Consider the following 15,544-nt stretch of genomic DNA (forward strand, 5'->3'; position numbering starts at 1 on the left):
AGTACGAAATGAACAGCAAAAGTCCATCATCCATGATGACTAACCATCCAGCTACGTGGGCCACATGCCAGGGAGATCTGTGGCCCACAAATGCGCAGAACGTCACTGTTCGATGCAAAAACATGATTTTTGAGGGGATCAATCCTCTCAAAATGAAAAAAAGTGATCGCAGAGTGACGTGACTATATAATCAGGCCGTTACATTTGTGGGAGGGGCCTATTTATTTAGTGGGAGGGGCCTATTTCCTCAAATCAAAATCGATCGGCACCGAATTCGAATCGCACGTCGCGCGGCCTCCGACAATATAGTTGGGTCATTTATGGCACTTCCGTGACCGTGGAGAGCGAAGGTCCGTTTCTCAATGGATTTGTCATCTAGGAGGGTTATTAAACAAATTTAGCCGGGGTGTATTTTTTTAAACGGCGGGGAAAATTTGTGGGAGACCAAAATCCAAAATGGCTGCCGTGAAAATGAACTTTTTAATGGTTTGACCTACAATGATGCACAATACATGGTTTCAGAGCTTATTTTGGTCAAGGAATACATATATGGTGTTTATATAATGATTTGACCTATTGTCGACCTTCAAATGCAAGATGGCTGCCAATTATGAGCTCCAAAAGGGAGTTTTTTCAAGATCGTCACAGAGCCTTCATATTAGGCTCAAATGAAAGCTCTGCTCATGATGAGTTGAATAATATACAGTATAAGTACACAGAAGTAATCTCTGAGGTCAATAAAGTCAATGTTTGTGTGTAAACAGCAGTTGCTGATTTGCGGTTTCCCATTAAATAGGGTAGGCTACTGAGAATATGGTGTCCAGTTCATCCCATCACATTTTCATAATGAACCAAAAATAAATGAGCTCTATAGCCTAACATAAAATAGTATTCTGTATGCAAAGATAGAAAGGTTAGTTGCTTGAGGTGAATTTAAAGGTCAACTCATTTGTCACCCTTATTTTGTAGTATTGCTCCCAGTGTTTCCTGTCTGCCTAGTTACTTTTACCTGCCTTGTCTAACCAGTCTTGTGATTTTGTCAGTGTTTCCACCTGTGTCCTCCTAGTCCCCCAGCCTATCCCAGTGTTGATTGTCAGTTGAGTTCACCTGTGTCCTGTTAATCCCTGTATATTTAAGCCCTGTGTTTGCATTGTGTTCTTGTTGGTCTGTAGACCTTTGTCATGTGAGGTTTTTAGTCGTTGTTCTTTGTGCTCAAGAATCTTGGACAAGTGATTTTGGATAAGAACCTCTCGCCAGAGCAGGATGCACAGCACGCCCTGTCTGTAGTGCTTTCCTCGTAGTGCTTGGTCTACCAACCCCTCCACTACTACCCCTGCTGTAACCAGAGTGTCTGCCATTCTAGAGCCCTTGAATCGCTTGTAGATGGCATAGATGTACTGTAGGACATCAGCTGGTGGAAAGGTACGAGGATTGGGAGGATGTCCTTGAACATTTCTGGATTCTCTGCCTTGAGCTCAGTGAGCGTCTTGTAGGTGGGCAGGTCACCAACAAGAAAGGAGAATGGAATATTCTTCTGCCACATGGCCTCCACATGTTTCACCATGATGTCATTCACCACTGACTTACTTGAAGGTTCATTGTATGTTGTGTGGTAATAAGGCTTGCTCTTGTTGGGTGGTGGATGACAGCAGGACTGGGCACCACTGTATCCTGGAACTCGCTGCTCTTCAGGTGGTGGTCTTGTACCATGATTGTCTACACGAGACAGTGCATGTATCACAGAGCGAGCACACTGCGGAGCTCTGCTATCAACCTGGGAGTAAATGTCCATGGCATGACAAGGAGTAAAGATCTGGTAGACACTCTGCACAAAAGCGGTGTCTGCATCAGCTTTGCAGACACACTGCTCCTCTATGACCATTGGGCTCTGATGGATGTGGAGGCATCAGCAACCTGCCCACACGAGATCGCAGACAGCAAGCCAGCTATCGTGATCATCGACAATGACGACTTCAAGATTGACACTATGACAGGTGACTCTACACGAGTCCACCGAACAAATGTCATGTACATGCAGCCAGAGAGCTATGAAAAGAAACCAGGCGAAGAGACTGCTGAAACGCTCACCAAGAAGAAGAAAATCTCTGCACAGCTAAAGCAGAAGTGTGCGGAACTGACAAAGGTTTGCCAGTACAGATGCCCCCCCTGGTAGCAAGAGTGAGTCACCTGCTTGTCCCAGGGTAGATCCACCAGTGGATGGGTCAGCTCCGCAGCGTGCTCGCTCTGTAATACATGCACTGTCTCGTGTAGACAATCATGGCAGAAGACCACCACCTGAAGAGCAGCGAGTTCCAGGATACAGTGGTGCCCAGTCCTGCTGTCATCCACCACCCAACAAGAGCATGCCTAATTACCACACAACATACAATGAACCTCCAAGCAAGTCAGTGGTGAATGACATACAGTAATAGTGAAACATGTGGAGGCCATGCGGCAGAAGAATATTCCATTCTCCTTTCTTGTTGGTCACCTGCCTACCTACAAGACGTTCACTCAGCTCAAGGCGGAGAATCCAGAAATGTTCAAGGACATCCTCCCAATCCTCGTAACTTTCCACCAGTTGATGTCCTACATCTATGCCATCTACAAGCGATTCAAGGGATCTGGAATAGCAGACGCTCTAATGTCCAAGATTCTTGAGCACAAAGAACAACAACTAAAAACCTCACCTCACATGACTACAGACCAACAAGACCACAGTGCAAACACAGGGCTTAAATATACAGGGATTAACAGGACACAGGTGAACTCAACTGACAATCAACACTGGGATAGGCTGGGGGACTAGGAGGACACAGGTGGAAACACTGACAAAATCACAAGACTGGTTAGACAAGGCAGGTAAAAGTAACTAGACAGACAGGAAACACTGGGAGCAATACTACAAAATAAGGGTGACAAATGAGTTGACCTTTAAATTCACCTCAAGCAACTAACCTTTCTAGCTTTGCATACAGAATACTATTTTATGTTAGGCTATAGAGCTAATTTATTTTTGGTTCATTATGAAAATGTGATGGGATGAACTGGACACCATATTCTCAGTAGCCTACCCTATTTAATGGGAAACCGCAAATCAGCAACTGCTGTTTACACACAAACATTGACTTTATTGACCTCAGAGATTACTTCTGTGTACTTATACTGTATATTATTCAACTCATAATGAGCAGAGCTTTCATTTGAGCCTAATATGAAGGCTCTGTGACGATTTCGAAAAAACTCCCTTTTGGAGCTCATAATTGGCAGCCATCTTGCATTTGAAGGTCGACAATAGGTCAAATCATTATATAAACACCATATATGTATTCCTTGACCAAAATAAGCTCTGAAACCATGTATTGTGCATCATTGTAGGTCAAACCATTAAAAAGTTCATTTTCACGGCAGCCATTTTGGATTTTGGTCTCCCACAAATTTTCCCCGCCGTTTAAAAAAATACACCCCGGCTAAATTTGTTTAATAACCCTCCTAGATGACAAATCCATTGAGAAACGGACCTTCGCTCTCCACGGTCACGGAAGTGCCATAAATGACCCAACTAATATTCCTCCAGGCGTATTCCTCGAGTCCCAGCGGCCGCGACCCGCGACCGGCGTCGGCGCAACCACACTTTGCAATTTCCCAGAATTGCGACGCGTCTAGTCTTTATATTGTTCTTATATCTTCCACATTTGTCTGTCAATCCGTTGTTTCATCACTTTGAATTTCACGTTTATGCTGTATGAGTTCTCTCTCCTGATTGGATTAAATTGGTATCCCGACCTGGGATACCCCTGTTACTGAACAAACAACGATATTGCAATGATTACTATGGGAATATAGAACTATTTAATACATAATTTAGCGTGTGATTATGTTTCAAGAAGATTCCACCAAACAACATTGGGTCAAAAAAGGTTTGCCCCTTCTTTCTGGTCTTTCTTCATCATTAGAATCCAGGGGTCATCACCATGGCAACTCGTGATGGACATTTTCATTAATATTTCATTTTTGCCACAAACATGCAAAATAATAATTTTACCAAAAACACATTGGCCTAGCCCTAAATGTATACTAAATGGACTCCTAATGTGTCATAGGGTCTATTCCAATGTGCTGTACATTTTAAAACAATAGTAGGTCTGCATTAACTTCTGAGCCACTTAATCACCCCAAAAAAGATCTAAATATTTTGGATAATATTAATTGAGTCTAATCATGACAGACAGTGCTTCCAAAGCAAAAGCAAAAATCGTATTATACATCATGGCTTTTATAGAGATTGCTGGCTTTTCAAAGGACAGTGTTATACAGAAAGAGATCAAATCAAGTTCTACCAGGTGTTTTGTTGTTGATGAGAATTACATTGTAGCACTGACGAAGGTCCTGGGAGGACGGAAACGTTTGCTTTTTTAATTCACTGAGCACTGAGCACATTATGGGCATCTTAAAATAAAGAAAATGTTTTTTCTTTAAGTCTTGTCTAAGGAGTTTGTTCCTCAACATCCATGCAGAGAGCGAGTCTCCCTCAGTCAGTTTACCTTTATGTTTTTTGAGACCACGGCACCTGCAGTTAATCTTCACCAAAAGGACAAAGAAAGGCGCAACAGTTCTCCTGTTCTTTGTTGTTGATGAGAAAGAATGTTAAATGCTTCTCACGGAAGTATAAAATGCCAATGGAACACTGGAACAAGGAAGTTTGAGAGACAAAAAAGATATGTAGGCCTACATGATGAGTGATTAATGGAGGATTTTAATTGAATGCATGAAGTGTCACAATAGTTTAATGCGCAGATACCTAACTTTGATCAGAGGTGAGCTAACTTTTAGGTTGGAGAAGGAGGCTGTGGATAGTGGGTTTCCATGGATTATGATTGTGCGTGCTACTTTTAGGCATACTTAGAATCTACTTAGTGGTATTAAATAACAGGACATAGAAAACAAAATAGGCTACCCTATCACATCGGATTAAACAGCTGGCTTGCTCTGCAGGTTTGCCAACTTGTAGCCAGACTTTACGAGAAATCTGTCTATCTGATTGGAAGGCGGAGATATGTAATCATCTGAGCGAAACTAACTTCCGGTAAATCCCGTAAATCACAGAAGGATGGGGGGGAACTTCCAAAGTTTTGTTTGTTTATTCTGCGTGAGAAGAATATGCCACCTCCCAAATACCATAACATGCGTTATAAGGAGCCTCGAGGGAATGTTTTCATTGACACTCAAAATGCTGTTCTCACTATTCTCCAGCCTAGTCGTGCTGCTGCTGAGCAGCATGCTAAGAAGCGTGGGCAGCTGTGATCTTGAAATGGACACTTGTGGTGCTCATTTACCGGGAGACGTAATTATTGGGGTGTTGATGCCATGCCACGCCAAAGTAGAGTCTCTTAATAATCGAACACGGCCTGACAGCTTCACCTGTACAAGGTAAGGGAAAGATGTTGTAAAATGTATATAATTTAGTAAAGAATGTTAGTGCCAGATTGTTACTGCAGTGCAGTGATAGTTCTCAAACATTTTCATGTCAAGGACCCCAGAATGCATATCTATTTGGGGCACAGACCCCCATCTGAAAGTATTTTGTGCCAGGGACCCAAAAGAGAAGATTTAACATTTACATGAATCTTTTCAAAAAAAGGGATCAAAGAGGGAGCCCAGATCCCACTTTGAGAACCACTGTTGTAGTGAATTATAATTATAATAATATACAATTGTCCATAGAGTTTTTATATAATGGATTTGGTCAATAAATGAATAATAAATGAAGAATGAAGAACTCTTATTTTATCACTAATTTCAATGAATCTTTTCCCAGTTTTGATTTGGTGCCATTTGTAAGATCCTTGGCTATCATTCACACCATTGAAGAGATCAACGCTTCTGGTTTCCTGGGTTCACCGGGTGTGCGTCTTGGATACATGATGTGTGACACTTGTTCCGATGCTACCAAAGCCTTGAGAAACGTGGAGCGCATGCTGGCGGTCAATGGCTCTCTGAGCATTCAGTGTGACTACACTGAGTTCAGGCCACCCGTGAAGGTCATCATAGGAGCACGGTACTCTGAAGTGTCCATTGCTGTAGCTAAGCTACTCGGAGCCTATATGATCCCTCAAGTAAGTTACACGTTTATGGACATATTGTGATCAAGAAATGCAATTCCCTGAAAATATGATATCTGTTGTACATTGCACACCTGCATAGCTGTATAGGAGTATCCTGGTCTAGTGTCTGATGCTGTAGTTTTGATATTTAGGTGGGCTCAGCCCCCGATGAGGATGTAAGATATACACACACAAAATATAAAGAAAATAAGTGTAAAGGTACAAATGGAAGATAAAATATAGTATTCATGTAAAACATTTGAAATTGTATCATGAGTGGAATGAATCTACCTTAATTTCAATATGAACTCTTTTCCTGCCCTCAGAATAGTTTAACTTGTTGTGAGTCTGCATATTGGAGGCAGGTGATAGAGATGCAAGAAAGGGGGAAATCATTTTGGGGAGCAAACCAACCAACATAGGCTCATTCCTATGTTAATTCATGCTGGTGTGACACCTGGCAGTCGCCAGCCTTTGTAAACTTTGTTGAGGTGTGAATTTAAGGGTTGTTAAATCAAGTTCAAGTTCAAGTTCAGGTTTATTTGTCATATGTATAGATATATATAAATATATATGCATGTGCGTACGCGTGCTCCTGCTTAAAAAAAGGGGTTGTTGCACGGCGTGTTTCTGCGTCCCGTACTACTATTTGCAAACCTGTCCTGCTTGCAGTATATGCTCTCTCTCTCTCTCTCTCTCTCTCTCTCTCTCTCTCTCTCTCTCTCTCTCTCTCTCTCTCTCTCTGAGGGTGTGTCAGTTATTGTCTCTTTACGAGCAGGGTGGGTGCTGGTAGAGGCAGAAATGCAGAAGTAAAATGTATAATCTGCGCCTGCATGACCTCAGGCTGAGGTCATGCAGGCGCAGATTAGGAGCTGGCAGATACTGGATGGATGAGAATACAGTAATGGCACGTGTGCCAGGAGAGCCTACCTACTGCTACTGCCGTATTACTATGGTGTATTTTCACAGTATTAGTAGAACTTTAATTTGTGTGTTCCCCTAGAGGTGAATACATTAACATTTTAAAGAATATTTACAACTCAGAGAGAAAGAAAACAAAAATAGAGTAACATTACACACCCAGTGGTGTGTTACACAACAGAGAAAGGGACCTAACTACACTTATGCCCCAAATCTAAATTAGTGTTTGTAAGGAGGAACTCAATCAAATTCACAGTGCAGCCCATAACTTAGCCTAAAAACCCTGAGGGCAGATGTGTGAGACATGACAGGAATTGGATTCTATCTTGGGTCCCCGTGACTCACAACAAGGAGCACGTTGATCATTAATGTGTCTACCATTATATGAATTTGTTTTTCAGAGAAAAACGGAACACCAATTTTCATTTAAATGTTGCTGTTTTTTCTCCTGATTTTATCAGATAAGCTGCTCCTCATCTTCACCCGCACTGAGTGATAAGTGGCGCTACCCAAGTTTCTTGCGCACCATCCCCAGCGACGTGCACCAAACGAAAGCGCTTGCCAAACTCATGGCTCGTTTCAAGTGGAACTGGGTAGGGGTTGTGTATGGAGACGATGACTATGGAAAGGCAGCCTTCCAGAGCTTCCTCCGGGATGCTGATGAAATGGATGTGTGCACGGCCTACCAGGAGATTGTTCCCCACAATCTGGACCATGAGAACAGCACGCAGCGAATCAAGGAAGTGGCGGAGAAGATCCGTTCCTCCAGTGCCCAGGTAGTACTGCTCATCCTCAAGGGCAAACTTGTTGAGGACCTTTTCAAGGAGATGATCCTGAACAATGTTAAAAGAACCTGGATTGCCAGCGATGCCTGGTCAAGGAACCGCCCTTTGGCGCATATGGATGGCATCAATCAGGTCGGGGACATCCTCGGTTTCGCGTTTGTGGCGCGCCACAAAGACACCTTCGATGACTACCTGAGGAACATGACAGCCAGCCCTGGGGGGTACAACAACTTCATCAAACAGTACAAGAGTCTGAGGTTCAACTGCACCCCAGAGTGTTCTGTGAAGCAACCTCCATCCTACTGTCCCACACCCGATCTCCTGAAAATAAAATCTGATGCTGCATGCAGTTACACAAATTACCTAGACGCTAATGATGACTTCCTTATAAACAATCTGGACACAAGTGAATCCTACAACTATGGAGTGGCTGTATGGGCCATAGCCAATGCCCTTAAGAGCCTTCTTAATTGTAGCAACACCTCTTGTCCTGGGGAGAAAGATTTCCCACCATGGAAGGTAAGCATGAACATGGAGAAAACTTATGAGCAAAAATAAATATGTTCAGTATACTGTATATATCCTACTATAATTCTAGTAACCTGACGGTGGGTGGGTGGATGGAGTCCTGGGACTCCGATCAAACTGCGCATGCGTCGTTGTGTGCCAGGTTTCGCGAGAGAAACAAGCAGCGAGGTCTATGAAAACGAGGCCAAACCAAACGAACCCTATAACACCAACATTGGCCCTAAAGCGCTTACAATCGGCGGACATGGCAACACCGACGCCGACGCTACACCATAGACCCCGCCCACTCTCTGCTGTGGAAAGTAAACACTCCAGATTTGTTTCCCCACACACGATGCACATTAGCTCCATAAAGAACGGTTCTATGTCGTTCTCTTCCAGGATCGGGCGAACGTCCGCCAAGGCTCCGCTGTTTACCCTTTTGTATACATCGTATCCCAAAACTAATGGTAGATTCTAAACCGCACGGATGTTTAAGGTTTGGTCGGCTGCATAATATTTTAGGTCGCCAGCGAAACTACCCGTTTAAATCGCTTATTTAGTCAGCCTGTGGCCATGTTTCCCATTGTAGCCAAACCGGGAGCAGTAGTGGCAGCGGACGTAGGGTTTTTTTCCGGGTTCAATGGGAAACATGGCCACAGGTTTCGCGAGAGAAACAAGCAACGAGGTCCATGAAAACGAGGCCAAACCAAACGAACCCCATACCACCAACATGCAACCTGATAATAATGTCCAAAGCATGTCTGTGTATGTTTACATCCATTACTGTGTTGCCGTTAGTTGGGATTAATGTTTATTAGCCAAACCAAGTTACTATGAGCCGTTAGCGTGATGCTAAGCTAACGGACGTTTGGCGCTAGCATGCGGCTAACGCTAATGCTAACGTCGTCATCGTGACTTAATCAACAATGTAAACGTTTCATCAACACACTTTATGAACCTTACTGTGGTTAATATTATCAGTGCTACCCAAGTAGTCCATTGAAAAGTATTATTTTGGTGTATTTTGTGTATTGTAACTTGGACACTGTAACTTAATGGTAGCTGGGGCGACGCGTTGTTGGCTCATGGTTCAGAATGCCTCATGGGTATTGTAGTCATTTTCTGCTATTTCGGTTCTACTGTGATAGACTGTGCTACATTACCTGCTGTTTAATTGTGAATCATATATGCTATGAATATATGGTAAAACAATGTTTATTTTCCTGTATTTCCAGGTTTATGACCTGAGTCATCTATGACCTGTGTGTCATCTGTGTGTCCAGTACTTTGTACTGTGTTGGTTAAAAAAGACAAAACACGAGTTGTGACAAAGACGTGTGATTCTCTGATTAATGTTGTTAGTGGTGTAAAATGCCATCAAAAATATACTCAAGCCTGCTGCAGGGCAACAGAAAATAGCAAGCCTATTTTGCTCTTTTATATAGCAAATTTTTATATATATACGAGGGGACGCGCGCCCTTCACCGGGTATGGTGAAGGGCGCCCTTCACCGGGTATGGTCTAGTAGTTGCAAATTAAAGTAATTACTACGAAATGCAAGGGTTGAAATGTCATGATCCAGCCTCTAATATATTGCTGTTCCTAGAATATTGATTATTGATACATTTGTACTGTTACAAAGTGACTAAATTCCATGTGTTTCTTGCAGCTTCTTGAGGAATTGAAAAGGACGCATTTCACGCTACCAGGGGACAACCAGAGATATTTTTTTGACAAAAATGGCGACTTTGTCAATGGTTATGATCTCATAATGTGGGATAAGAGTGGAGACCGGAGAAACTTTAAAAGAATTGGGATCTACCATGCACTAGATGAACAAATTGAGCTTGATGGAGACATCAAAATAAATTGGCTTTCAACGACAAATAACACGGTAAGACAACAAAATGGACAGTTATATTCAGAAAACGGTAGCCCCATTCTTTCATGTCAGTAACTTTTTTATTCTATAGCAAAGTGTTGAAAGTACTGTATATACTTTCCCATCCTGAATGAATTGCTCATGAGCACGGCACTGAACACTTCAAGTCAAAGCGCTATGTGCTTTGACCTCTCTGACAGTACAGTACATGTTTGTGCTTCAGAGTGATATGCAGAGACTTAAATGACAATTCATACACTGTCCAACAGTGATTGAGTGAACTGTTTCTTATTCTTGTCAATGCAAACTTTGGATCACAGTTCAAAACAATAACTCCTTTAAAATTGCTTAAATTTGCTGTCTCACTTTCAGATTCCTGAGTCTAGATGCTCAGAATCCTGTCACCGTGGTTTTGTGAAGAAGATCTTCAATGTGTCCTGCTGTTACAGCTGCATTGAATGTGTGGAGGGAACCTATTCTAATGGCTCAGGTATGCTATAAAAAAATAGTCTTTTCCAGTGTTGTATTGGTGAATCTAGGGACGCTATTTTAAAGACGTCACGCGCACGTCGCTTAACACTTACACTACAGGTCACACAATGTACAATTGATATGCATCTGGGCTCATTCCTATGCTAATTCACCCACATTTGTAACATGGTATGACAAGACTTTAATTGTATTAAAAACATAATTGCAAAGGCTTATGAAATTAGAAAGATTGCACTCAGTAGAGTGCAGACCTCCACCATAACTATACAATTAGTATTAAGATAATTTCAAGAGTTGAGTGATTGTCATTTTGACCTTGCATTGATTGTGACCTTGACCTTTGACCTTTTCTAACCTATGAAACAATCATGAACAAAATTAACGAACCAAAATCCTGCACACTGCTCTTGCTCAGCAGCATCCGTTTTATTTAAATATTGACATGATGTTTCGGTCCTTCTGGACCTTCATCAAGAGTGACATTCTTACCGTGCCACGATTGTTTCATTTATCACTGCCCAACGCATCTGAACAAAGTGGATGTGCTTTCTTTGAGGCAGCCAACTGATCATTAACATGATATTTAATGAAAATCCGTCCATCCGTTCTCGTGTTATTTTACTAACAGACAGACATCGACATTGATTGAACTTGACATTTTAACTTTTCGACCCAAAAGCCAATCACCTCCTCGGGGAAAAGCAACCTATTGATCATTCCTGCAAGGTTTCATGGAAACGTGGCTTGTCTGTTATTTGCTAACAACCAAATAAAAGAGCTAACAGAATGGGGCAAAAACATAACCTGTGTCCAACACAAGTCTTAGTTATATTTAGTTGCGTGTGACGTACTGTGAGATTGTGGATCTGCTATTTTCAATGTGCGACACCCACACAAGAACCAAGTATAAATCAGGCTTTAGTTGGCAGAGGTAATAACCTCTGCCAACATTTTTTCTTTTATGTTTTTTGTTTTTTTTGTTTTACTATTCTCTAGATTCACCTGTTTTAATTGTAATCTAGCCTAATCTCATCTAACCCCCAATCCTCCTGCAGATCGTAATGACTGTCAAAAGTGTCCTAATGGAACGTCATCCGAGAAGGGCTGGGACCATTGTGAACCAATAGTGAGGACCTATTTGAGGTGGAGAGATCCTCATTCCATTGCCCTTGTGGTGTCCGCGGCCTTTGGCGTATTGCTGCTGCTGGTGATCTTTATCATCTTTTTGGTGCACAGAAATTCACCTCCCATGAAGCGAGCCGAGGTGAGAATGTCCTGCACGATGATGAGTGGCCTGGCGGTGAGCTTTGCCAGCGTCATATGCTTCATTGACAAGCCCATTGTCCACCTGTGCCGGGCTCGGCAGATCATGTATGCCATGGGCTTCACCCTTTGTGTCTCCTGCATCCTAGTCAAGGCTTACCGTACATTCCTGGCCTTCCTGCCCTTTGGTCAGCTGAGACACAAGCGACTAAATAAACTCTATAGGCCGCCTCTAATCATCAGCATTGTGACCGCTATCCAGGGAGTCATCTGCATCCTCTGGCTGGTCTTCGATAGTCCTGACGTTGATGACACCACTCCATCACCACAGAGCCTTGAGATAATCATCCAGTGTCACGTAGGCAAAACGTTCATAGGTTTTGGTATCATGTTGAGCTACATAGCCCTGCTTGCTTTGGTTGGCTTCCTCCTGGCTTTCAAGGGCAGGAAGGTTCCCCATGAGTTCAGTGAGACCGGCTACATCATCTTCAGCATGCTGATGTACCTGTTTGTGTGGGTGTGCTTCATCCCCATCTATATCATCAAGACAGAAGAGGCCTCCGCTGTGCAGGCCTCGGCCATCTTAGTGTCCAACTATGGCGTCATCTTCTGTCATTTCTTACCCAGGTGCTACGAGGCACTCTTCAGGCCACAAGGTGACACACTGGAGAGGATTCTGAGGAGGTGGCATGTTGTCACCGCCAGTCCTTCACTTCCCATTCCAAACCCAGATTTAGAAACAGACCCAGAGAACCCAAACACAGGCTTAGAGACATATAAAGACATATGCATCCGTTCTGCAACAGAGCGATCTGGCTATCCCTCTGGTTCAGTGAAATTAGGAACACTAGGAGATCCAAGCCCTGCTAGGCCAGAGGTTTCCACAGGCAACCTTAGGAAGAGACGTAGGAGTATGTCCTGCTCAGAATTGTATTCTCAAAATGTGGCATGTATATAATTATTTGGCAGTGGCTTGTCCTGGTAGCAAATCTTTACACACCAGTCTTTTGTTGCAATTCTGAATTCTTAACAGACTTAACAGTCCATGCTGAACATTAACTTTTGGAGTTAAATTTGTAAATACCAATACATTATTTTGTGAAATACACAGCTTTTTATTTATTTATTTCACTTATGTTTTTTATACTATACAAATTATACATTATTTCCATGGACATAAAATCATATTAACCCCGGTCAATGAAGTGTATAGGGTTTAAGTTGTTAACATAGCATGCATTCATCACATTTTATACACATGGGTCGTCCAGCCACATTCTACCACAGGTGAACTACAGTCAAGAAGCCAGCACACTGTAATGTCCTTTACAAAAAAATATTTAGCCTCACCGGGAGGCTGTGCACCTAAAGAGTCTTTATTTTGGAAGTGTTGCTGGCATTCCGTTTTCTCTGCCATTCTCTGCCAAACTATTTGGTTTGTTTGTGCTTGCTAATGTGCATGTATACTGTATGTATGCATAAGATTGAACATTGGTATACTGTTTTGACCACAAACAGGTTTCATTTCCAGTCAATGACTTAATTGTCTTCAGCTGTATTTTTTACATTAACTACTTGAATCCTCACATCCCTATTTTGGGGGGAACATTATCCAAAAATAGCAGATCTACAAGCTTGCAACGCCTCGCGCCGTTGTGAGCTTGTAGATGTGCTATTTTCGGCAAAGACGTTTGGTGTAGAGGGAAAAAGAGCTGACCAAGTACAGAGTGAAAGGTCAAGGTTACTAAGTATTGACAGTTTAAGTGGTTAAATGTCTGAACACTCCTATGAATCCAACACTGATGATAATGTGGTCAAACAAGTCTATGAATCTATGAAATATATGAAAAGGTTTCTGCAGCACAATGATATACAATATGTAGTGGGCGGGGGGGGGGGGGGGGGTCCCTGCTTCATCTCTCTCTCAGCTAAGGCGTCCTTGGCATGAAAAACGTTGATGACCCCTGTGTTACAGTAATTAAGTGTGAACATGTGTGTGCATGCTCTGAACAGAACATAATATTGTGGGGGTTGATGCTTGATCTATGGCGCCATCTACTGTTCATTCAAAACGAGTTCTATGTCAATCATCATGACCTCCATGGCAACGACACGTTTGACATTTTCTTATTTTTTAACAAGTTAAAAGGCCAGAGACCATCTCCGCCCACACAACACCCTTTTTTAACATGTTTTTCCTGCCATTGTGCGCCCGAGGACATTAAGGACGGTAGTCAATATGACAGATGAACTGAATCAGAACAGATCGTAAGATGAATTGCACTATTATTTGCACAGTTTGCACAGACTATGAAGTACTTCTTTATTCTAGTTGCCTTTTAAAGAGTATGGTAGGTACTAGGAATAGGATGTAGGATTGTGGGATGTATGTTTTCTCTGTCTTGTCTGTATTTTCTGTCTTTTTTAAATGCTGACCCTGGGAGCTGAGCTCCAACATTTCCTATGCACTTGTGCAAATGGCAAATAAAGTCTATTCTATTCTAATGAATCTTAGACTCATTGAAAACATTGCTTCTGGTGACTGATATTGTCCTTCTAAAGCGGAGTTCCAGGGGGGCCCAGCAAAATGAACAGTTTTATTTAACCTATTTCACCAGCAAGAAGTTAAACCAATGAGAAAAACATGCCTAAGTAACAAAAACATGAGAACAATGACATACCCTGGTCATTTGTTCTCATGTTTTTGTTACTTCACAATGATCACAATGTTAAAAATGTAAATTAGATAGCATGTTATTTAGATGTTTTTAGATTGTTCATTATTTACCTGGTATCCTTCATCATCATCATCATCATTTGAGTGCCCTCGAGATCTGCGACACAAGCTGCTTCCACTGGTCTCTGTTGCTCATTGCCACCCCAAGTTCATTCACAGTCAGTCCTGTATCCCTACTCAGAACATCTGGAAATGTGAGTGGTCTGGTTCCTCTTGATGGGCAGGGTAGTCTCCACAGAAGAATATCTGAAATGACCTGGTCTTTTGCTCTGTGACAATGTCCAGCAAAGCGGAGTCTTCTTTGTTCCACAACAGCTGAGATGGAAGGGATGCCACCATAAATCTGAGCTTTAGTGGGATGGTTCCTCCATGAAAGGTTCTGGACACGCATGAGGAGTCTTGTGTGTGTGTATGTTCCGTCCAGACGATCCCGTAGCTCCTTATTCATTGTCCATGTTTCGGCACCATACAAAAGGATACTTTCCACACAGGCTTTGAAAAGGTTGATCTTGGTAGCTCTTGAGATGTCTGACTGCCATATTTGATGTAGCTTATTGCAAGCACTCCAGGCCTGACCTTTCCTTGTCAGGAGGTCCTTTCTGCTACTGACTACATACGATCCAAGGTACATGAATTCCTCAGTTTCTTTGATGTCACTGCCGTTTATGGAGCAGATGGTTGGATGATCAGAGTCTTCATTCAGAAACAGGCATTCTGTCTTTTTGGCGTTCAGCAAAAGGCCCACTTTGGCTGCTGATACTTCTAGTGATGTTAAAAGCTCTTGAGCAGAGGATATGTGTTCAGCTATCAGTGCGATGTCATCCGCGTAATCAAGGTCAGTCAGCCACTT

General features: G+C 42.4%; 1 protein-coding gene across 1 annotated transcript; it reads left to right on the forward strand.

The window, feature by feature from the left end:
- The first annotated feature begins 5,243 nt into the window (after positions 1–5,243).
- LOC311063105 (G-protein coupled receptor family C group 6 member A-like) lies at positions 5,244–13,815 on the forward strand. Its single transcript, XM_084082317.1, has 6 exons — positions 5,244–5,430; positions 5,819–6,116; positions 7,487–8,329; positions 9,990–10,214; positions 10,575–10,692; positions 11,750–13,815. Exons 1-6 carry the CDS (start codon positions 5,279–5,281, stop codon positions 12,913–12,915), a joined length of 2,802 nt encoding a protein of 933 aa, XP_083938443.1. The 5' UTR covers positions 5,244–5,278; the 3' UTR covers positions 12,916–13,815.
- Positions 13,816–15,544: the final 1,729 nt, after the last annotated feature.

Source organism: Gymnoscopelus microlampas (genome assembly GCF_963454915.1).
Source record: "Gymnoscopelus microlampas genome assembly, chromosome: 16".
In the NCBI taxonomy this organism is placed as follows: Eukaryota; Metazoa; Chordata; class Actinopteri; order Myctophiformes; family Myctophidae; genus Gymnoscopelus; species Gymnoscopelus microlampas.

What these genes read in the sequence shown, in the direction of transcription:
- LOC311063105 (XM_084082317.1), top strand. Translation starts at nt 5,279, where the DNA reads ATGCTAAGAAGCGTGGGCAGCTGTGATCTTGAAATGGACACTTGTGGT. An exon ending in TTTCAACGACAAATAACACG is followed by an intron (nt 10,215 to 10,574) that starts GTAAGACAACAA and finishes TCTCACTTTCAG; the next exon opens with ATTCCTGAGTCTAGATGCTC. An exon ending in AACCTATTCTAATGGCTCAG is followed by an intron (nt 10,693 to 11,749) that starts GTATGCTATAAA and finishes ATCCTCCTGCAG; the next exon opens with ATCGTAATGACTGTCAAAAG.